At 44.5% G+C, this 23,568-nt stretch overlaps 1 protein-coding gene across 3 annotated transcripts in view; it reads left to right on the top strand.

Annotated features, from left to right (window-relative positions):
* The window catches only part of LOC137375409 (sodium/hydrogen exchanger 9-like), a 490,009-nt gene that overhangs the window by 94,436 nt on the left and 372,005 nt on the right, over positions 1–23,568 (top strand). For all 3 annotated transcript variants that reach the window (XM_068042592.1, XM_068042593.1, XM_068042594.1), the window contains exons 3-4: positions 7,182–7,259; positions 8,801–8,877. In XM_068042592.1, the coding sequence (XP_067898693.1) occupies positions 7,182–7,259; positions 8,801–8,877 (155 nt within the window). The remainder of the gene's footprint in view (positions 1–7,181; positions 7,260–8,800; positions 8,878–23,568) is intronic.

The following is a 23,568-nucleotide window of genomic DNA, read 5'->3' as shown; positions in this document are numbered from 1 at the left end:
ATTGCCAACCAGAATAGCACTCATTCATCCCCACTCTCTGCTTCCTGTCAGTCAACCAATCCTCTATCCATGCTAATACTTTACCCCTAACGCCATGCATCCTTATCTTATGCAGCAGCCTCTTGTGCGGCACCTTGTCGAAAGCCTTTTGGAAATCTAGGTACACCACATCCACTGGGTCCCCATTGTTCACCTTGCTCGTAATGTCATCATAGAATTCCAAAAGATTTGTCAAGCATGACCTGCCCTTCATGAACCCATGCTGCGTCTGCCCAACGGGACAATTTCTATCGAGATGCCCTGCTATTTCTTCCTTGATAATAGACTCAAGCATCTTCCCCACTACAGAGGTTAAGCTAACCAGTCTATAATTCCCCATCTTTTGTCTACCTCCCTTTTTAAACAGTGGCGTCACATCTGCTGTTTTCCGATCAGCTGGGACTACCCCAGAGTCCAGCGAATTTTGGAAAATTACCGCCAGTGCACCTGCTATTTCTCCCGCCATCTCTTTTAGTACCCTGGGATGCATTCCATCAGGGCCAGGAGACTTATCAATCCTTAGCTCCATTAGCTTGCCCAACACTACCTCTTCCGTAATAATGATTGTTTCCAGGTCCTCACCTACGTTCGTCTCTTTGTCAATTACTGGCATGTTATTAATGTCCTCCACTGTGAAGACCGATACAAAATATCTGTTCAATGCCTCGGCCATTTCATCATATCCCATAACTAAATTCCCCTTCTCATCCTCTAAAGGACCAACGTTTACTTTAGCCACTCTTTTTCGTTTTATATATTTATAGAAACTTTTGCTATCTGTCTTTATATTCTGTGCTAGTTTTTTCTCATGTTCTATCTTACTTTTCTTTATAGCTCTTTTTGTAGCTTTCTGTTGACCTTTAAAGTTTTCCCAATCTTCTAGTTTCATGCTGCTTTTGGCCACTTTGTATGTCTTCTCTTTCAATTTGATAGCCTCCCTTATTTCCTTAGACACCCATGGCAGATTACCCCTTTTCTTCCAGTCCTTCCTTTTCACTGGAATATACTTTTGCTGAGCACTTTGAAAAATTGCTTTGAAAGTCCTCCACTGCTCGTCAACTGTCCCACCGTAAAATCTTTGTTTCCAGTCTACTTTAGCCAAGTCCTCCCTCATTCTATTGCAGTCCCCCTTGTTCAAGCACAGGACCCTGGTATTGGATTTTATCTTCACACTCTCCATCTGTATTCTAAAATCAACCATACTGTGATCACTCCTTCCAAGAGGATCCCTAACTATGAGGTCATTAATTATTCCTGTCTCATTACACAGGACTAGATCTAGGATAGCTTGCTCCCTCGTCGGTTCCATTACATACTGTTCAAGAAAACTATCACGGATACACTCAACGAATTCCTCCTCAAGGCTACCCTGACTGAGCTGGTTCGACCAATCTACATGTAGATTAAAATCCCCCATGATAATTGCCGTACCCTTTTTACAGGTCTAAAAGAGCAAGCAAGCTGTGACGTAACTGTGGTTTGTCCCACTCACCGCAAAGTTATCCCGCATTTCGAGACCTGTGCAAGGCGTGCAGTGCAAAAGGACACTGGGCCTGCCTATGCAAGAAATCTGGCTCCAAATACGCAGCCAGAAGTCACAGTATGACACAGACAAACAGACAACAAGCGCAGAAACAGGGCAACAGCAGCAAGGAGAGCTCCAGAGATTGGCGTAAACACAAGCCGATACATGACATCCACAGAGAAACAGACCTGAGACAAGTCTCAGAGAAGTAATTCTCAGCCAGAAGACGAACAGGTGTTCCACATTGTGAACCTGACACATCATGTTGATGAAGTCAAACAACTGGAAGCTTTCACCACTATCAACATCACGTGCCCAAAGAAAGTTGGCAAACATATACTCAGGGTCAAGATTGACACCGGCACTAGTGCAAATATCCTACCAGTCTGAATCCTAAAAGATATGCACTGGAGTCATTGGAAAACAATGATACAACCAAGAATTGCCAAGTTATCTGCAGACAATGGGTCACCGATCCCTTGCAGTGGCACATTAACAAATGCAATGCAAACACGGCAAGTCGGCATGGAAACCACAAACATTCCACCTAGTAGACACGAGCGGACCCGTGGTGGCAGGACTACCAGCGTGTAAGGACCTCAACATCATAACTGTCCACGAGAGTATTGCCAAGGGTAAATCTCCAAGGCCTGGAACCCGCTCGCCGACTCTGACTAGCATCAATGGTGCAGTCTTGAAACCCAGCAACAGAACAACTATGCTGTACCTTTACTTCTGCTCTCTAGAGAACTGCCAGCACCACATCGAGCCTGAATGGACAGGTACATCCGTGAGACTAAGTATTCCTCCCCCAACAAGTCCTCGACCTTGAGCCCCATGCCTTCTGGTGTGGAGGATGAGGAGAGGCGAAGGACATGCAATGCCCTGAAGCGGCAGAGGAGGAATGAGTTGAAGCATTGTCTGTTGGCTCTTCGAGATGAGGTGCTGGAACTTTCCAAGAATGACAAGATCCCAAAAGTGGTCATCTTGAGAAAAGTATGTTAGCAGGCTGAAGGCAGAGCAACAGACACTGCATGCAGAAAGGGAGAAGCGTCAAAGAACAGCAACAGATGAGACACAAATTTCCTGAGCAAGAGTTGTCAAACCATCGAGACGACATATGGACTTTTATTTATTAATTATTTATTTTTTAAAATTTATTTTATTTTTTAATTAATTAATTTATTTATTTAGAGATGCAGCACTGAAACAGGCCCTTCGGCCCACCGAGTCTGTGCCGACCAACAACCACCCACTTATACTAACCCTACAGTAATCCCATATGCCCTACCACCTACCTACACTAGGGGCAATTTATAACAGCCAATTTACCTATCACCTGCAAGTCTTTTGGCGGTGGGAGGAAACCGGAGCACCCGGAGGAAACCCATGCAGACACAGGGAGAACTTGCAAACTCCACACAGACAGTACCCAGAAGTGAACCCGGGTCCCTGGAGCTGTGAGGCTGCGGTGCTAACCACTGCGCCACTATCTCTCTCCCTGTGTAAATAATTTTGATATCTAATTTCATGAGTTTTTACTTCTGGCATATGAGACTTATCTTTGGAAAGAAGGGGGATGTTGTATGATTGCCTTTAAGGGTGATATTCCTTTAAGATCTTAGTATGCTAATGAGCTAAGGACCAGGATGCAGTCATGTGACTTGGAGCCAGAGTCACTCTGCAACTGGAACACCCAGAGTAAGGTTCTGTAAATAGTTAGCTCTGTACTGTACATAATAGTTAGCTATTACTAAACGATCTTCAACCAACTGGACTCCACACATCTCGTTCATATTGCATCAGACAACATAAAAAGGAACTCATTACAGAAATGATGGGCTGAATAGCCTCCTTCTGTCCTGTAAATTTTTCTATGTTTCTATTGGTCATTTTATATTGAATAAAAGTGTAAGACTTGCATGCTTTATGACTGGATGACTTCAGTGACCTTGAGATATTTTAGTCATTCTAACTGAGTAAATATTGGGGTTGAGAGCTAGATTGCCATTTGGGAGATTATGGTGCTGATACTTTTAGGTTATTGAGCTTGTTTTCCTGGCGGCAGTAAGTTGCCCATGTTTCACAGCCACCCAGCAAGGTGCTGAAAGCACAGGCATTATGGGTATATCCAGTCAGCACAACATCACAAATGTGGCAGTCCTTTCAGAGGCAGAGCTCCCAAGTGTGTTGGTACTAATCAAACAGAGGTGGCTTTGGTGGATTGGACACATCTGCAGGATGTAAGACGGTCGCATTCTGTATGGTAAGGTAGCCAGAGCCAGATGACAAGTGGGGTGCTCAAAGCTCCACTTCAAGGATGCTTGCAAGCATGACATGAAGGCCTTAAATGTCAACTATCGCACCTGGGAGTCACGAGCTGGCGAAAGAAAGAAATGGTGACACATCCTGTGCACTGCTGTGCACTACCACAATGACCAGTTGCTACAGTATCTTAGCAACAGGCGCAAACATCAAAAACAACAACTCAATAGCGTCACTTGGCAGCTTCACATGCGGCACTTGAGACAGAACCTGCCTCTCAAAGAATGGTCTTCACAGCCATCAGCAAAGGTGCACCAAGAGAAGACACCCCATCTGAATGGGTTGTTTGCTGCGTGTTCACCATCTTTCGTAGATGGAAGGATGGCAATCAACCTTAGGTTCGGCTAATGGATGAGACTTTGTTGCAGTGAAGTGCAAGGCCATTATGACTTCGATGAGGCAGAGACTGCAAAGGTTTGGGAAATGTGACTCTGTAAAACCTCACTCACTTAATTTTGTACCCGAGAATGAAAAGATATTGACAAATCACTCAAGATACTAGCTTTTCTTAAAGTGGTAAGTTTACTCAAGCAGATTCAAAACCATGGCGTTTACACCAATAGTTGTACAAGAGTCTCACGAAGAGTTATACACTAAGAGTTATACATACAATCAGCCCGAGTCAAACAACTTGGTAGTTGAACTTTCTGTTCTAGGTGATTTGGCCAAATACCTGTATTCCAAATGCAGTGCTAAAACATTCTTTACAACAATCTTTATACCTTCCTTTCCAAAGTGGCCATGAATGTTCCATTGACAGGGGCCTTACTGCCCTATCAAAATCTGCTTTTGGTTACAATGTTGCATTCTTGTTTAAACCATGGAGTTAAACCCACCCTGACATTGTCCATCCTCCACAAGTTTCTAGAGCTTTTACACATCCCTTCTGATCAACCAAGCTTTTACATTATCTTTTCCTTATCTCATCCTGGGCTGTTGTCCATAACTCTCTTGAAACATCTCATCTCCAATTTGTACACTAACTTTCAGAGCTTCCTTGTTGTTATTCACCTGCTACCAACCACTTATGCTGAGAGCTGTTCATAATGGTTATCCAGACCCAAATATTCTCTGATCTTATCAGACAATTGAAACCATACTGAGGTTCTACACACTAATCAACTTGGCATTCCACAAGCGTAATCTTTGCAGTGCGGTTGTTGTTTTCGCTCTCTTTTATGACAGAAGGCCTCAAAAAGTGTTGTTTCCCATCACAGTCCAGAGGTTCTTGTGTTTGTGAAAAAGTAGCCTGCAGCTTTTAGCAGATATTTTACTTGGAAAAGTCTCCTTTGGCCTTGCAAAGCTAGACATTTGGTCAAGTTTCTGTGCAACTGGTTATAGCAAACAGCACTTTGCATCTCATCCAAACTGTTGATGCCTCTGGGTTGGATAGGTTACGCAAGTCTCAACCACAAGTTCCGAGGTTAATCAAGAATATTGCAGTTTCTTGCATATTACAGTTTCTTACAGCTGCTAAAAAAAACTCGGGATTAAAATGACCCGGTTCTAGGTGAGATGCGTGGTATTAACTGGGGATTAAGATTAACATTCTGCTATCGCGATAAGCGGCTCATAGGGACTGGAATTGTATTGTCAGACATGAGAGGCTTGTGGGAGTTGTGGAATGAGGATACACTGGCTGGGATTAAAGATTTTCAGCTGGGAAGTGATGCGTTTGTGAGAGTGTGTGTGAGTAGAGATAAAATGCTGTATTGCAAAAGCAATGGTGAAGTTGCCCTGCAAAGTAATTGGTTGCGGCCAGCTGGCTTTGAATACTCTTCAAAGGATATTAGTGAGCATGATGGCTTTTTTAATGAGAAATGTTTTTACTAGCACCACAATTTGATTTAAAAGGAGTGCTATGAAAATAATCTGCAGTTAATAGATGCTATGCATTCAGTGCAGAGGGCAGTGTCTGGCATAAATGGTGTAATTTTTGCATTATTATTGCCCATCCCCTATATTTCCTTGTCCTTCCTTCTATTTTGTAAGAAGTTCCTTATCGATAGGAACTCAGTGCTCACATAACCTCCAGAATGGTTTTTGTAGCCAAGCTTGTGCATGTAAGCCAAAGAATGGAATGATTCCAACCTTCATCAGTTTATTCCAGGAGCACAGTGATAAATAATGTGCAAGATAAGCGTATGCGTCAGTGAAAAGCAAATAAAACCAACCCGAGTGATACAGTGCAACAGTGGCAGCGTATGCCAGGTCATAAAGTCTACAAAATAAAAAAGCTTATAAAATTTTGCACATTCAAAACATTCTCCACACTCGGAAACCTCACAGCAGTATTAACCGGGAAGAAAATGCCAGAACTTTGAAACGGTGCGTTTCTTTGCCCAGGCCTCTGACTGTCAGTTTAATAGCAGTTTCCCCCCAATAAATATCCACAAACATATTTTGCAAGGAAGCTTGTTTGAGTAATTCAGTGTTAAAATTGTGCTGACCAGATTTAAACTATGAAGTATTAGCATTCATCGGTGTATAAAAGAGTTTTTGGTTTGTCACTGTAAATACCGATGACTGATGAAAGATTTTAGAGTGAAATATATTACACGTCTAATATTCTGGTTGGATTTAATTTTTAAATGCATCATCATCTTCCACTGCCACTAGATCTTTGCTGACTGAGAAATTGATGGGATCTGTTTCTTATTAATTGGTAGTTTTCAACACAACAACAGCTTATATTTAGATAGCGCCTTTAACGTAATAAAACGTCCCAAGACACTTCACAGTAGCATTATAAAACAAAATATGCGACCGAGCCACATGAGGTATTGGGTCAGAAAACCAAAGGTTTGGTCCAAGAGGTAAACTTTAAGAGTTGTCTTCAAGGAGGAAAGTGAAGTAGAGAGGTGTAGGGAGGGTATTCCAGAGCTTGAGGCCTAGGCAACTGAAGGTGCAGTGGCTACCAATAGTGGAATGATTATAATCAGGGATGCACAAGAGGCCAGAATTAGATGAGCGCAGATAGCTTGGAGGGTTGTGGGGCTGGAGGAGAATACAGAGATAGGGAGAGGTGAGGTCATGAGGGATTTGAAAACAAGGATGAGACACTTGACCAGGAGCCAATGCAGGTCAGTGAGCGCAGGGGTGATAGGTGAACCGGACAAAACAGTATACACTCAAATATGCACAGAATAGTTGAGGAATTGGAGAAAATAATCCAGTTGCTATCCAAAATCCAATTTCCCACTTGGGTGTGTGTGGTGTAAGAATGTGAATTTTCAACACAGCCAGTTGGAAGGCTGCAGTGACATATTTCATCCTGTCTCTTATTTTTCAGGTCACATTTGATTCAGAAATTTTCTTCAATGTCCTCTTACCACCGATAATATTTTACGCTGGGTACAGTCTGAAGAAGGTGAGAACAGTGGACTTTAGTTTCTGAAGGGCGCGAATGTTTAAAATCAGGGTCATTTCTAAAGTGACTTTTACAGTGCCTGCCCTCGTCAAATATTCTTTTAGAAGTTTACTTTCTCAGTCAGTGTTCTTTTAAGTCATTTAGATGTATAGACTGTGTTTAAAAGTGTCTATTTTCTTCTGTCCACTGCCTCAGCTGGTAAAACTAGAAGCTATATACTGACTGGGAGGTCCTAGGCTTGGTTTCAATCTATGCTGAGTTGGCTGAGCTAGAGACCTACGAGTGGATGTCTTTTCTTGGGTGAGGGAGAGGAGTATCAGCCACTGGGGTTCCTGATTCTGATTGCTATTCAGTCATTCCTGCTGCAAAATACAGCAGGATTGTTGGTATTGGTATTGGGTGAGGGTAGGACTATGTAATTAAATACCTTATCTAACCTTGCACATAAATAGATACTAGGCCAAGGTACCAGAGGGTGACTGGTGCCTGTGCACTTTAGAAATACAGTAAAAGCTTTGTTATCCAGCATGGGCTGGACCTGAGAGGTGCTGGATAATTACAAATCCTGGTTAATCAAGAGTTGTACTACCAAGGCAATGCAATGATAATTTTAAGAGAAATGATTACATGCAAAGATGAAGAAGATGTACAATATAGAAATCTTGAGGCAGTAAAGATGCATAGAATTCTTGAGGACCATTAAACTTAACGTATAAATTACACAAAAGCATTAGATATAGAAGGTGATGGGGAAATAAATTGTGATACTGCAGAAGCACAGCACAGCAATGCGATGGACTGCTGGCAGCACTACTAAGATGATTATCGGCAGCATCACTGAATACAGTGCAGTAATGCTGAGAACAATCGGCTGCAATCGGGAAAACTCGGCATTGGGAGACAAGCCTTGGAAGATTTTGTAAATTCCGGATAAGAGAGATTTCTAGTTGGTAAAGTGCCAGATAACAAAGCTTTTACTGTCTATTCTAAAACTCAGAGCAAAAAATTAAAGAGACAAGCAGATATATTTTCTCCCTACTCATAGTATTTTTTCTTTTCCATTCACTCTCCCCATTGTTGCTTTCTATTTTGTAGTGGAGTTGAAGACAGTAGTTCCAGGGCCTGTCTCAGTGATATTCATTAGTTAGCTACCAGGAGCTTCAATAAAGGAGGTGAAAATGCACTTCTTTGTCCTCAAGCATCTGCATTCTGGTGAAGGATGGCCTTTAATGATAGGCACATGACTAGGAAATTGAAATGGGGAGAAGCATGACTTTGTCCCATCTAGCTAAATTTTCCAGTTCTGATTCTATAACTACAGTGTTTATAATTGCCAGGATATTCTATTATTTGATTTATTTTTATTCGTTTGTGGGATGTGGGCGTCACTGGCTAGGCCAGCATTAATTACCCATCCCTAATTGCCCTTGAGAAGGTGAGATGCTGTTGAGAATGACTGTGAGATGATCTGACTCGCTATTAGGATGCACTCTGAAACAGTACATTAATGTTATGTGCCATCTTTGATCTTTTTTTAACAGAGGCAATTCTTCCGCAATTTGGGCTCAATCCTAACCTATGCTTTTATAGGCACTGTCATTTCCTGTATTGTGATTAGGTGAGTAAACTTTGATGCCATAAACATAAGCTTGTCTGTAATTCCAAAGCTGCAGAGTTCCAAAATCAATGGCTGAAATATTTTTGGGAGGACTAACACAGCTGAGGGTCTTGAATCCAGAGAGTCTGAACTTTTATTGGGTGTTCTGGAAGATGAAAGTACTGATTGTTATGACATGCCAGAAATTGCAGTAATTAGTAGGTACTGTCTCGTGGTTGTATCATAAAATGGTTTCAAAAGACCAGTGAAATTTCACATTGCTATTTAATGTTGCATGAAAATGGCTTTGTTTGCTGAATTTCCTTTTTTTATACCTGACTTGCTCATGATGGCACAGTTCAGGTTGGAAACTTAGCAGATGAAGGATCATTGGGATTGTTCTTGGTGTCCACCACAACCTCCATTCCTTAGCCACCTACTCCATCCCTCTCCCTGGCAAATATCTGAGGCTGAACCAGACCATTCGCAGCCTTGGTGCTGTATTTGATCCCAAGCTGAGCTTCTGACCACATATCCATTCCATCACCAAGACCACCTAGTTCCACCTCCGTCATATCATCCAACTCCACCCCTGCCTCAGGTCAACTGCTGCTGAAACCTTCATTCGTGCCTTTGCAACCTCTAGACTTGACTATTCCAATGCTCACCTTGCCAGCCTCCAACCTTATAGCCTGTATAAACTTGCGCTCATCCCAAATTTTTTGCTCGTATCCTAAGCTGCACCAAGTCCCATTCACCACCACCCCTGTGCTTGCTAACTACATTAGCCTCTGGTCAGGCAACATGTTATGACCAGGTGAGAAAGAGGTCTAGGGTTCCCTTTCAGCCTTCACCTGGTCTTAGTGTAGCGGGGTTTAATTTTAAACACACCGTGTTTTTAGCTCCCCCCTCGGTGAATTCACTGCTTTCCAATTATAAGGCAAAGAAGCCAGCACACACAGGTTTTCTTAGGTTTAAAGAAGAAAAGTTGAAATTTATTAAACTCTAATTCGGTTAACGCCTACGGATACATGTCACGCCCCATGCTAGCATGCATATGCGATATACACATGCAAATAGAGACAGAAAAGAGCAGAAGAAAAATCAAGTGGAAAGGTTTGAGGCAGTATCTGAAGACTTGTTGCAGTTCTTCGAGCTCACTGTAGAGTCCTTGATTGTAGGTAGATCTTGCTTTTCGTTGGGGCCCAGTATTCTTTTTAAACCTTGTTTGCTGTCGGAGACTTTTCTCTCTTGGGGCTTTTGTGTCTTCTGTGGCTTTGGATGCTTGTGAGAAAGAGATGGGAGCAGACAGGAGCGAGATCTTCTCACTCCAGGAGCAAACAGACATTCTACCCAAACTGTTTGTACAATTTCAAAAAACTCAGTTTGCCCAGCAGGTTCGTCATGTGACTGACTGATTTGACCATGTCCATTTGTGTATTCGGCTATCTTAGCAGTCAACCTGGAATGCGAGCTCCCCACCTTCAACATCTGGTGATCAAAAGTCCATTGTGGGTTGAATGTGTCAGGGAGTGGCTGCTTTGTCCTTCCAAACACTGTCTGTTAATATGCAAATGTTTTTTCCAGCCTCAGCTGATCTGTTTAACAAGTCCTTTCTTCACTCCAGTAGCAGTTTAAAATGAATTTTAATGACAAAATTCATGTGCCTCACTCTTGGCAGGTGGGGGCCTAGCATGACAAACGTCTCAATTTTAAAATTCTCAATCTTGTCTGAAATTGCCTTCCTGCACCTCGCTGTTTATTTATCACTCCATACTCCTTTAAGATGCTCCTTAAGCCTACCTCTTTTGGTCATTTACTCTGATATCTCAGGGTCAAATTTTGTTCGATAGCACACCTGTGAAGTGCCTTGGGATGTTTTTTGATAAAAGTGCTGTTAAATGCAAGTTATTGTTGGGTATAAATGAGTATCCTTTGACTTCCTAGTACAGTTTGTTGGAACATCAGTTCTAATTGGAAAATTTCCAAGTAGCAAGATCCCAATCTTGGCTGGGTTGTCTAGATGAGCGGATTCTTCACAATGTGTGAGAGTAACTTGGTAAATTATGTTACCCCAGACAATGTCCCAGACACTGCCATCACCATTCCCGGGTATGTCCTATCCCACCGGCGGGACAGACCCAGCAGAGGTGGCGGTACAGTGGTATACAGTCGGGAGGAAGTTGCCCTGGGAGTCCTCAACATCGACTCCGGACCCCATGAAGTCTCATGGCATCAGATCAAACGTGGACAAGGAAACCTCCTGTTGATTACCACCGACTGCCCTCCCTCAGATGATGAATCAGTACTCCTTCAAGTTGAACAGCACTTGGAGGAAGCACTGAGGGTGGTGAGGGCACAAAATGTACTCTGGGTGGGGGACTTCAATGAGCACCACCAAAGAGTGGCTCGGGAGCACCACTACTGATAGAGCTGACCGAGTCCTAAAGGACATAGCTGCTAGACTGGGTATGCGGTAGGTGGTGAGGGAACCAACAAGAGGAAAAAATATACATGACCTCGTCCTCACCAATCTGCCTGCCACAGATGCATCTGTCCAAGACAGTATTGGTAGGAGTGACCACCGCATAGTCCTTGTGGAGACAAAGTTCCACCTTCACATTGAGGATATCCTCCATCATATTGTGTGGCACTACCACCGTGCTAAAAGGGATAGATTTTGAACAGATCTAGCAATGCAAAACTGGGCATCCATGAGGGGCTGTGGGTCATCAGCAGCAGAATTGTACTCAACCACAATCTGTAACCTCACGGCCCAGCATATCCCCCACTCTACCATTACCATCAAGCCAGGAGACTAACCCTGGTTCAATGAAGAATGCAGGAGGGCATGCCAGGAGCAGCACCAGGCATACCTCAAAATGAGGTGTCAACTTGGTGAAGCTACAACACAGGACTATCTGTGTGCCAAACTGCGTAAGCAGCATGTGATAGACAGAGCTAAGCGATCCCATAACCAAAGGATCAGATCTAAGCTCTGCAGTCCTGCCACATCCAGCCATGAATGGTGGTGGACAATTAAACAACTAACTGGAGGAGGTGGCTCCACAAATATCCCCATCCTCAATGATGGGCGAACCCAGCACATTAGTGCGAAAGATAAGGCTGAAGCATTTGCAACAATCTTCAGCCCGAAGTGCCGAGTTGATGATCCATCTCGGCCTCCTCCTGAAGTCCCCAGCATCACAGATGCCAGACTTCAGCCAATTTGATTCACTCCGCGTGATATCAAGAAACGACTGAAGGCACTGGATTCTGCAAAAGGTAACTGGAGAAAGGATTGGCCCACTCAAGGACAAAGGAGGAAAATTATGCGTGGAGTCTGAGAAAATGGGTGAGATTCTAAACGAGTACTTTGCATCGGTATTCACCGAGGAGAGGGACATGACGGATGTTGAGGTTAGGGATAGATGTTTGATTACTCTAGGTCAAGTTGGCATAAGGAGGGAGGAAGTGTTGGGTATTCTAAAAGGCATTAAGGTGGACAAGTCCCCAGGTCCGGATGGGATCTATCCCAGGTTACTGTGGGAAGCGAGAGAGGAAATAGCTGGGGCCTTAACAGATATCTTTGCAGCATCCTTAAACACGGGTGAGGTCCCGGAGGACTGGAGAATTGCTAATGTTATCCCCTTGTTTAAGAAGGGTAGCAGGGAAAATCCAGGTAATTATAGACCGGTGAGCCTGACGTCAGTGGTAGGGAAGCTGCTGGAGAAGATACTGAGGGATAGGATCTATTCCCATTTGGAAGAAAATGGGCTTATCAGTGATAGGCAACATGGTTTTGTGCAGGGAAGGTCATGTCTTACCAACTTAATAGAATTCTTTGAGGAAGTGACAAAGTTGACTGATGAGGGAAGGGCTGTAGATGTCATGTACATGGACTTCAGTAAGGGGTTTGATAAGTTTCTCCATGGTCGGTTGATGGAGAAAGTGAAGTCGCATGGGGTCCAGGGTGTACTAACTAGATGGATAAAGAACTGGCTGGGCAACAGGAGACAGAGCGTAGCAGTGGAAGGGAGTTTCTCAAAATGGAGACGTGTGACCAGTGGTGTTCCACAGGGATCCGTGCTGGGACCACTGTTGTTTGTGATTTACATAAATGATTTGGAGGAAAGTATAGGTGGTCTGATTAGCAAGTTTGCAGACGACACTAAGATTGGTGGAGTAGCAGATAGTGAAGGGCACTGTCAGAGAATACAGCAGAATATAGATAGATTGGAGAGTTGGGCAGAGAAGTGGCAGATGCAGTTCAATCCGAGCAAATGCGAGGTGATGCATTTTGGAAGATCCAATTCAAGAGTGAACTATACAATAAATGGAAAAGTCCTGGGGAAAATTGATGTACAGAGAGATTTGGGTGTTCAGGTCCATTGTTCCCTGAAGGTGGCAACGCAGGTCAATAGAGTGGTCAAGAAGGCATACGGCATGCTTTCCTTCATCGGACGGGGTATTGAGTACAAGGGTTGTCAGGTCATGTTACAGTTGTATAAGACTTTGGTTCGGCCACATTTGGAATACTGCGTGCAGTTCTGGTCGCCACATTACCAAAAGGATGTAGATGCTTTGGAGAGGGTGCAGAGGAGGTTCACCAGGATGTTGCCTGGTATGGAGGGTGCTAGCTATGAAGAGAGGTTGAGTAGATTAGGATTATTTTCATGAGAAAGACGGAGGTTGAGGGGGGACCTAATTGAGGTGTACAAAATCATGAGAGGTATAGACAGGGTGGATAGCAAGAAGCTTTTTCCCAGAGTGGGGGATTCAATTACGAGGGGTCACGAGTTCAAAGTGAGAGGGGAAAAGTTTAGGGGGGATATGCGTGGAAAGTTCTTTATGCAGAGGGTGGTGGGTGCCTGGAATGCGTTGCCAGCGGAGGTGGTAGACGCGGACACGATAGCGTCTTTTAAGATGTATCTAGACAGATACATGAATGGGCAGGAAGCAAAGAGATACAGACCCTTAGAAAATAGGCGACAGGTTTAGATAGAGGATCTGGATCGGCGCAGGCTTGGAGGTCCAAAGGGCCTGTTCCTGTGCTGTAATTTTCTTTGTTCTTTGTTCTACTCAGAGGGTTGTGAATCTTCGGAATTCTCTTTCCCAGAAGGCTGTGGAAGCTCAGTCATTGAGTATGTTTAAAGCAGAGATTGACAGATTTCTAAATACCGATGACATCAAGGGATATGAGGCTAGTGTGGCAAAAAGGCATTGAAGTGGATGATCAGCCATGATAGGATTGAATGGCGGAGAAAGCTCGATGGGATGAATGGCCTACTCCTGTTCCTATATTCCAAAGCTGCCGAAATAGTTTCTCTCAAACTACCCCATCAGTTCCCCTTAATATCTCAACAACTTTGATCAAATCACCATGATCCTCCTAAATTCCAGGGAATGCATCCCTAGTTTGTGTAAAAAAAAAAGCTATGGGCCCTGACAATATTCCGGCAATAGTACTGAAGACCTGTGCTCCAGAATTTGCCGCACCCCTAGCCAAGCTGTTGCTGTACAGCTGCAACACTGGCATCTACCCTGCAATGTGGAAAATTGCCCAGGTATGTCCTGTACACAAAAAGCAGGACAAGTCCAACCCAGCCAATTACTGCTCCATCAGCCTACTCTCCGTCATCGGCACAGTGATGGAAGGTGTCATCAACAGTGCCACCAAGCAGCACTTGCTTAACAATAACCTATTTGTGACGCTCAGTTTGGGTTCCGCCAGGGCCACTCAGCTCCTGACCTCATTACAGCCTTGGTTCAAACATGGACAAAAGAGCTGAACTCAAGAGGTGAGGTGAGAGTGACTGCCCTTGACATCAAGGCAGCATTTGACCGAGTATGGCATCAAGGAGCCCTAACAAAACTAAGGTCAATGGGAATCGGGGAAAACTCTCCGCTGGTTGGAGCCATCCCTAGCGCAAGATGGTAGTCATTGTTGGAGGCCAGTCATCTGAGCTCCAGGATATCACTGCAGGTGTTCCTCAGGGTGTCCTCGGCCCAACCATCTTCAGCTGCTTCCTTCAATCATAAGGTCAGAAGTGGGGATATTCACTTATGATTGCACAATGTTCAGCACCATTCGATGACTCCTGAAATACTGAAGCAGTCTGAGTAGAAGTGCAGCAAGACATGGCAATATCCAGGCTTGGGCTGATAAGTGGCAAGTAACATTCACGCCACACAAGTGCCAGGCAATGTCCATCTCCAACAAGAGAGAATCTAACCATCTCCCCTTGACAGTCAATGGCATTGCCATCTTTCAATCTTCCACTGTCAACATCCTAGGGGTTACCATTGACCAGAAACTGAACTGGAGTAGCCATATAAATACCGTGGCTACAAGAGCAGGTCAGAGGCTAGGAATCCTGCGGCGAGTACCTCACCTCCTGACTCCCCAAAGCCTGTCCACCATCTACAAGGCACAAGTCAGGAGTGTGATGGAATAATCTACTGGATCTTGCCATCTTGCTTGGATGGGTGCAGCTCCAACAACACTCAAGAAGCTCGATACCATCCAGGACAAAGCAGCCCACTTGATTGACACCCCGTTCACAAACATTCATTCCCTCCACCACCGATGCACTATGGTAGTAGTGTGTACCATCTACAAGATGCACTGCAGCAATGCACCAAGGCTCCTTAGACAGCACCTTCTAAGCACTCAATCTCTACCACCGAGAAGGACAAGGGCAGCAAATGAATGGGAACACCACCACCTGCAAGTTCCCCTCCAAGTCACACACCATCCTGACTTGGAACTATATTGCCGTTCCTTCACTGTTGCTGTGTCAAAATCCTTGAACTCCCTCCCTAACAGCACTGTTGGTGTACCTACCCACATGGACTGAAGCAGTTCAAGAAGGCAGCTCATCACCACCTTCTCAAGGGCAAATAGGGATGGGCAATAAATGCTGGCATAGCCAGTGACGCGCACACCCCATGAATGTATAAAATTCCCATGAATGTCTGTTTGTCCCCTGACTGTCTCCTGGCTACCCCCATGTCCAACTACAAGGTGTTTTGCCTGTGAAATTGGAAGTTAATTGTTTTTAATGCTGAATAATCTTAAATAAAGGGCCCACGCGGGAAGGGAACTGCTTTTCTTTCTATCTGTTTGATGGAAGGCAGAATTTTGTGATGGAAGGAACTGTGTCCTTTTACCCAATAGAAGTGAGTGCCTTATGATAACAGGAAATTAACGCACAAGCATACGAATTAGGAGCAGGGGTAGGCCATTCGGCCCCTCAAGCCTGCTCCCCCATTCAATAAATTGATGGCTGAACTGATTTCTCCACATTACCACCTACCTCCGATAACCTTTCACCTCCTTGCTTATCAATAATCTATCTATCGCTGCCTTAAATATATTCAAGGATTCTGTTTCTACCGCCTTTTGAGGAAGAGAGTTCCAAAGACTCAGGTCCCTCAGAGAAAAAATTTCTCCTCATCTCTGTCTCAAATGGGCGACCACTTATTTTTAAACAGTGGCCCCTGGTTCGAGATTCTCCCACAAGGGGAAACATCCTTTCCACATCCACCCTGTCAAGACCCCTCAGGATCTTTTATGTTTCAATCAAGTCATCTGTTACTCTTCTAACTTCCAGCGGGTACAAGCCTAGCCTGTCCAATCTTCCCTCACAATATAGCCTGCCCATTCCAGGTATCAGTCTGGTAAACCTTCTTTGAAATGCTTCCAATGCATTTACATCCTTCCTTAAATAAGGAGACCAATACTGTATACAGTGCTCCAGATGTGGTCTCACCAGTGCCCTGTATAACTGAAGTATAACCTCCCTATTTTTGTGTTCAATTCCCCTTGCGATAAGTGATAACGTTCTGTTATCTTTCCTAATTACATGCTGTACCTGCATACTAACCTTTTGCGAATCATGCATTAGGATACCCAGATCCTTCTTCATCTAAGAGCTCCGAAATCTCTCACCATTTAGATAATATGCTTCTTTGTTATTGTTCCTGCCAAAATGGATAACTTTGCATTTCCCACATTATAATTCATCTGCCAGTGTTTCGCCCACTCACTTAACCTATCTAAATCCCTTTGTAGCCTCTTTATGTCCTCTTCACAATCTACTTTCCTATCTATTTTTGTGTCATCAGCAAATTTAGCAAACATACCGTCAGTCTCTTCACTTAAGTCATTTATATAAATTGTAAAAAGTTGAGTCCCCAGCACAGATCCCTGTGGCACACCACTTGTTACACCTTGCCAACCAGAAAATGACCCATTTATGCCTACTCTCTGTTTCCTGTTAGCTAGCCAATCTTGTCTCCATGCCAATATGTTACCCCCTACATCATGTGCTTTTATATTTTGCAATAACCTTTGATGTGGCACCTTATCAAATGCCTTTTGCAAATGTAAGTACAATACGTCCACTGGTTCCCCTTCATCCACAGCACGTGTAACTCCCTCAAAGAACTCCAATAAATTGGTGTAACATGATTTCCCTTTCACAAAACCATGTTGAATTTGCCTGATTACCTTCAATTTTTCTAAGTGCCCTGCTATAACGTCTTTAATAATAGCTTCCAACATTTTCCCTAAGACAGATGTTAAGCTAAAATAACAAAAAGTGCTGAAAATACACAGCAGGTCTGGCAGCATCTGTGGAGAAAGAAGCAGAGTTAATGTTTCAGGTCAGTGACCTTTCATCACAACTGGGAGAGGTTAGAAATGTAATAGGTTTGAAGCAAATAAAGCGGCGGTGGGGCAAAATATACCAAAAGGGAAGGTGTTGATAGGACAGAGCGTCACAGACAATACCTGACAAGAACGTCATGGAGCAAAGGCAAATAACAGTACAGCACAGGAACAGGTAATTCGGCCCTCCAAGCCTGTGCCGATCTCGATGCCTGCCTAAACTAAAACCTTCTGCACTTCCGGGGACCGTATCCCTCTATTCCCATCCTATTCATGTATTTGTCAAGATGCCTCTTAAACGTCATTATCGTACCTGCTTTCACCACCTCCCCCGGCAGCAAGTTCCAGGCACTCACCACCCTCTGTGTAAAGAACTTGCCTCGCACAACCCCTCTAAACTTTGCCCCTCTCACCTTAAACCTATGTCCCCTAGTAACTGACTCTTCCACCCTGGGAAAAACCATCTGACTATCCACTCTGTCCATGCCACTCATAACTTTGTAAACCTCCATCATGTCACCCCTCCACCTCCGTCGTTCCAGTGAAAACAATCCGAGTTTATCCAACCTCTCCTCATAGCTAATGCCCTCCAGACCAGGCAACATCCTGGTAAACCTCTTCTGTACCCTCTCCAAAGCCTCCACGTCCTTCTGGTAGTGTGGCGACCAGAATTGCACGCAATATTCTAAGTGTGGCCTAACTAAAGTTCTGTACAGCTGCAGCATGACTTGCCAATTTTTATATTCTATGCCCTGAACGATGAAGGCAAGCATGCTGTATGTCTTCTTGACTACCTTATCTACCTGCGTTGCCACTTTCAGTGACCTGTGGACCTGTACGCTCAGATCTCTCTGCCTGTCAATACTCCTAAGGGTTCTAACATTTACTGTATACTTCCCACCTGCATTAGACCTTCCAAAATGCATTACCTCACATTTGTCCGGATTAAACTCCATCTGCCATTTCTCCGCCCAAGTCTCCAACCGATCTATATCCTGCTGTATCCTCTGACAATCCTCAAACTTACTCATCAGACCAGCTACATTTTCCTCCAAATCATTTATACATACTACAAAGAGCAAAGGTCCCAGCACTGATCCCTGTGGAACACCACTAGTCACATCCCTCCATTCAGAAAAACACCCTTCCACTGCTACCCTCTGTCTTCTATGACAGAGCCAGTTCTGTATCCATCTTGCCAGCTCATCTCTGATCCCGTGTGACTTCACCTTTTGTTCTAGTCTGCCATGAGGAACCTTGTCAAAGGCTTTACTGAAGTCCATATAGATAACATCCACTGCCCTTCCTTCATCAATCATCTTTGTCACCTCCTCAAAAACTCAATCAAATTAGTGAGACACGACCTCCCCTTCACAAAACCATGCTGCCTCTCGCTAATAAGTCTGTTTGTTTCCAAATGGGAGTAAATCCTGTCCCGAAGAATCCTCTCTAATAATTTCCCTACCACTGACATAAGGCTCACCGGCCTATAATTTCCTGGTTTATCCTTGCTACCCTTCTTAAACAAAGGAACAACATTGCCTATTCTCCAGTCCTCTGGGACCTCACCTGTAGCCAATGAGGATGTAAAAATTTCTGTCAAGGCCCCAGCAATTTCTTCCCTTGCCTCCCTTAGTATCCTGGGGTAGATCCCATCAGGCCCTGGGGACTTATCTACCTTAATGCTTTTCAAGACACCCAACACCACCTCCTTTTTGATAATGAGATGACTGAGGCTATCTACACTCCCTTCCCTAGGCTCATCATCCACCAAGTCCTTCTCTTTGGTGAATACTGATGCAAAGTACTCATTTAGTACCTCGCCCATTTCCTCTGGCTCCACACATAGATTCCCTTCTCTGTCCTTGAGCGGGCCAACCCTTTCCCTAGTTACCCTCTTGCTCTTTATATACGTATAAAAAGCCTTGGTATTATCCTTAATCCTGTTTACCAATGACTTTTCCTGACCCCTTTTAGCCCTCCTGATTCCTTGCTTAAGTTCCTTTCTACTGTCTTTATATTCCTCAAGGGATTCGTCTGTTCCTAGCCTTCCAGCCCTGATGAATGCTTCCTTTTTCTTTTTGACTAGGCTCACAATATCCTGCGTTATCCAAGGTTCCCAAAACTTGCCAAACTTATCCTTCTTCCTCACAGGAACATGCTGGTCCTGGATTCTAATCAACTGACATTTGAAAGACTCCCACATGTCAGATGTTGATTTACCCTCAAACAACCGCCCCCAATCTAAATTCTTCAGTTCCTGCCTAATAGTGTTATAATTAGCCTTCCCCCAATTTAGCACCTTCACCCGAGGACTACTACTCTTATCCTTATCCACAAGTACCTTAAAACTTATGAAATTATGGTCACTGTTCCCGAAATGCTCCCCTACTGAAACTTCGACCAGCTGGACGGGCTCATTCCCCAATACCAGGTCCAGTACGGCCCCATCCCTAGTTGGACTATCTACATATTGTTTCAAGAAGCCCGCCTGGATGCTCCTTACAAATTCTGCCCCATCCAAGCCCCTAGCACTAAGTGAGTCCCAGTCAATATAGGGGAAGTTAAAATCACCCACCACTACAACCCTGTTACCTTTACATCTTTCCAAAATATGTCTACATATCTGCTCCTCTACCTCCCGCTGGCTGTTGGGAGGCCTGTAGAAAACCCCCAACATCATGACTGCACCCTTCCTATTCCTGAGCTCCACCCATATTGCCTCGCTGCACGACCTCTCCGAGGTGTCCTCCCGCAGTACAGCTGTGATATTCTCCTTAACAAGTAATGCAACTCCCCCACCCCTTTTACATCCCCCTCTATCCCGCCTGAAGCTTCCAAATCCTGGAACATTTAGCTGCCAATCCTGTCCTTCCCTCAACCAAGTCTCTGCAATAGCAACAACATCATAGTTCCATGTACTAATCCAAGCTCTAAGTTCATCTGCCTTACCTGTTATACTTCTCGCATTGAAACAAATGTACTTCAGACCACCAGTCCCGCTGTGCTCAGCAACATCTCCCTGCCTGCTCTTCCTCTTAGTCTCACTGGCCTTATTTACTAGTTCCCCCTCATTTATTTCACTTGCTGTCCTACTGATCTGGTTCCCACCCCCCTGCCACAGTAGTTTAAACCCTGCCGAGTGACGCTAGCAAACCAGGATATTTGTGCCCCTCCAGTTTAGATGCAACCCGTCCTTCTTGTACAGTTCCCATCTGTCCCTGAAGAGATCCCAATGGTCCAGATATCTGAAACCCTCCCTTCTCCACAGCTGTTCAGCCACGTGTTTAGCTGCGCTATATTCCTATTTCTAGCCTCACTGGCATGTGGCACAGGGAGTAATCCCGAGATTACAACCCTAGAGGTCCTGTCTTTTAACTTTCAACCTCACTCCCTAAACTCTCCCTGCAGGACCTCGTCACTCTTCCTGTGTTAATGTTATGGTGTGTTAATGGTATGGTGAAAGACAAAGCGTTAGTTCAGAGAGGGTGTTAAATGACAGAATAATAACAGCCCTGGCCAAAAGCACAAAACATGAAAAAAAACTGTGGGCAAGTGCATGGTAAAAGAAAGAATCATGAAACAAACTAAAAAAATGATTGCTGAAACAAACTATAAAAAAAATAAAAAGACAAAAGAAAACTAAAAATAAAAAAGAGGGGACAGTCATGCTTTGAAGTTATTGAACTCAATGTTCAGTCTGGTAGGCTGTAGCGTGCCTAATTGGTAAATGAGATGTTGTTCCTCGAGTTTGCGTTGATGTTCAGTGGAACACTGCAGCAAGCCCAGGACAGGGATGTGGGTGTGAGAGCATGAAATGGCAAGCGACAGGAAGCTCATGGTCATGTTTTTGGACTGAGCGAAGGTGTTCCGCAAAGCGGTCACCCGATCTGCGTTTGGTCTCCCCAATATAGAGGAGACCACATTGTGAGCAGCGAATACAGCAGGTATTACACCTCCTGCAATTACATGGGAAGATGCTGTGGGAAGGGGATGAGGTGTTGGGTAATGGAGGAGTGGACCAGAGTGTCGTGGAGGGAACCATCCCTTCAGAATGTTGATGGGAGGTGGGGGAGGGGAAGATGCATTTGGTAGTGGCATCCGGCTGGACATGTCGGAAATGGTGGAGGATGATCCTTTGGATGTAGAGGCTGGTGGGGTGGAAAGTGAAGACAGGGGGATTCCTGTTGTAGTTCTGAGAGGGAGGGGAAGGGGTAAGGGTAGAGGTGCAGGAAATGAGCCGGACACGGTGAGGGCCCTGTCAACCACAGTGAGGGGAGGGGGGCGGGGGAGTCCTCAGTTGAGGGAAAAGGAAGACATAGAAGCACTGTTGTGGAAGGTTGCATCATCAGAGCAGATGTGTTGGAGTTGGAGAAACTGGGAGAATGGATTGGAGGCCTTACAGGGGGCAGGGTGTGAAGAAGTGTAGTCGAGGTAGCTATGGGAGTCGGTGGGCTTATAATGAATATTAATAGACAGCCGATTCCCAGAGATGGAGACAGAGAAGGCGAGGAAGGGAAGGGAAGTGTCGGAGATGGACCATGTGAAGGTGAGAGAAGGGTGGAAATTGGAAGCAAAGTTGATAAAGTTTTCCAGTTCAGGGCAGGAGCAGGAAACGGCACCGATACAGTCATCAATGTACCGGAAAAAGAGTTGGGGGAGGGGGGCATGAGTAGGACTGGAACAAGGAATGTTCGACATATCCCACAAAAAGACAGGCATAACTAGGACCCATGCGGGTACCCATCGCAACACCTTTTACTTGAAGGAAGTGAGTGGAGTTGAAGGAGAAGTTGTTCAATGTGAGAACAAGTTTAGCCAGGCCAAGGAGGGTGGTGGTGGATGGGGATGGGTTGGGCCTCTGTTCAAGGAAGAAGTGGAGAGCCCTCAAACCGTCCTGGTGGGGGATGGAGGTGCAGAGAGCTTGGACGTCCATGGTGAAGAGGAGGCGGTTAGGGCCAGGAAACAGGCAATTGTCAAAATTACATTGGGCGTCAGAAGAGTCATGGATGTAGGTGGGAAAAGACTGAACCAGGGGAGAAAAGATAGAGTCAAGATAGGAAGAAATAATTCAGTGGGGCAGGAACAGACTGAAACGATGGGTCTGCCAGGACAGTCCTGTTTGTAGATTTTGGGAAGGAGGTAGAAGCGGGCTGTCCGGGTTTGCAGGAAGCTGTAGAGGGAAGATCTCCAGAGGAGATGAGGTCAGTGACAGTCCGATGGACAGTCGCTTGATTTTCGGGCGGGGTGGGTAGGAAGAAGTGTCTGAGAGTTGGCGCTCAGCCTCCGCAAGGTAGAGGTCGGTACGCCAGACAACAACAGCACCACCCTTGTCTGCAACTGTTAAGCTAACTGACCTGTAGTTTCCTGCTTTCTGTCGCCCTCCCTTTTTGAATAAAGGAGTTACATTCACTATTTTTCAGTCTTGTGGAACCTTCCCTGAATCTAGGGAATTTTGGAAAATTAAAACTAACGCATCAACTGTCTCATGAGCCACATCTTTTAAGACCCTAGGATGAAGTCCATCAGGACCTGGGGACTTATCAGCCCACAGCTCCAATAGTTTAATCAGAACCATTTCCCTGATGATTGTAATTTCCTTGAGTTCCTCCCTCCCTCCATTTCCTGATTTACAGCTAATTCTGGGATGTTACTTGTATCCTTTATCGTGAAGACCTGTGCAAAATACCTGTCCAGTTCATCTACCATCTCCTTATTATCCATTATTAATTCCCCAGACTCACTTTCTATAAAACCAACGTTCACTTTGTTAACTCTTTTTTAAAATTATCTATAGAAACTCTTACTATCTGTCTTTATATTTCTAGCTAGCTTTCTCTCCATACTCTAATTTTACCTTCCTTCTTAATCTTTTCGGCAATCTTTGCAGTTCTCTATATTCTGTCCGATCTTCTGACCTGCCACCCATTTTTGCGCAGCTATCTGCTTTTTCTTTAGGTTTGATACCATCTTTAACCTTTTTAGTTAAGCATAGATGGTGGGGTCCCCCCCTTGGAATTTTCCTTTCTCATTGGAAT

Source organism: Heterodontus francisci, chromosome 11, assembly GCF_036365525.1.
Source record: "Heterodontus francisci isolate sHetFra1 chromosome 11, sHetFra1.hap1, whole genome shotgun sequence".
Taxonomy (NCBI): Eukaryota; Metazoa; Chordata; class Chondrichthyes; order Heterodontiformes; family Heterodontidae; genus Heterodontus; species Heterodontus francisci.
The sequence above is the reverse complement of the archived record's forward strand: the minus strand, read 5'-3'. Positions and strand labels throughout refer to the sequence as shown.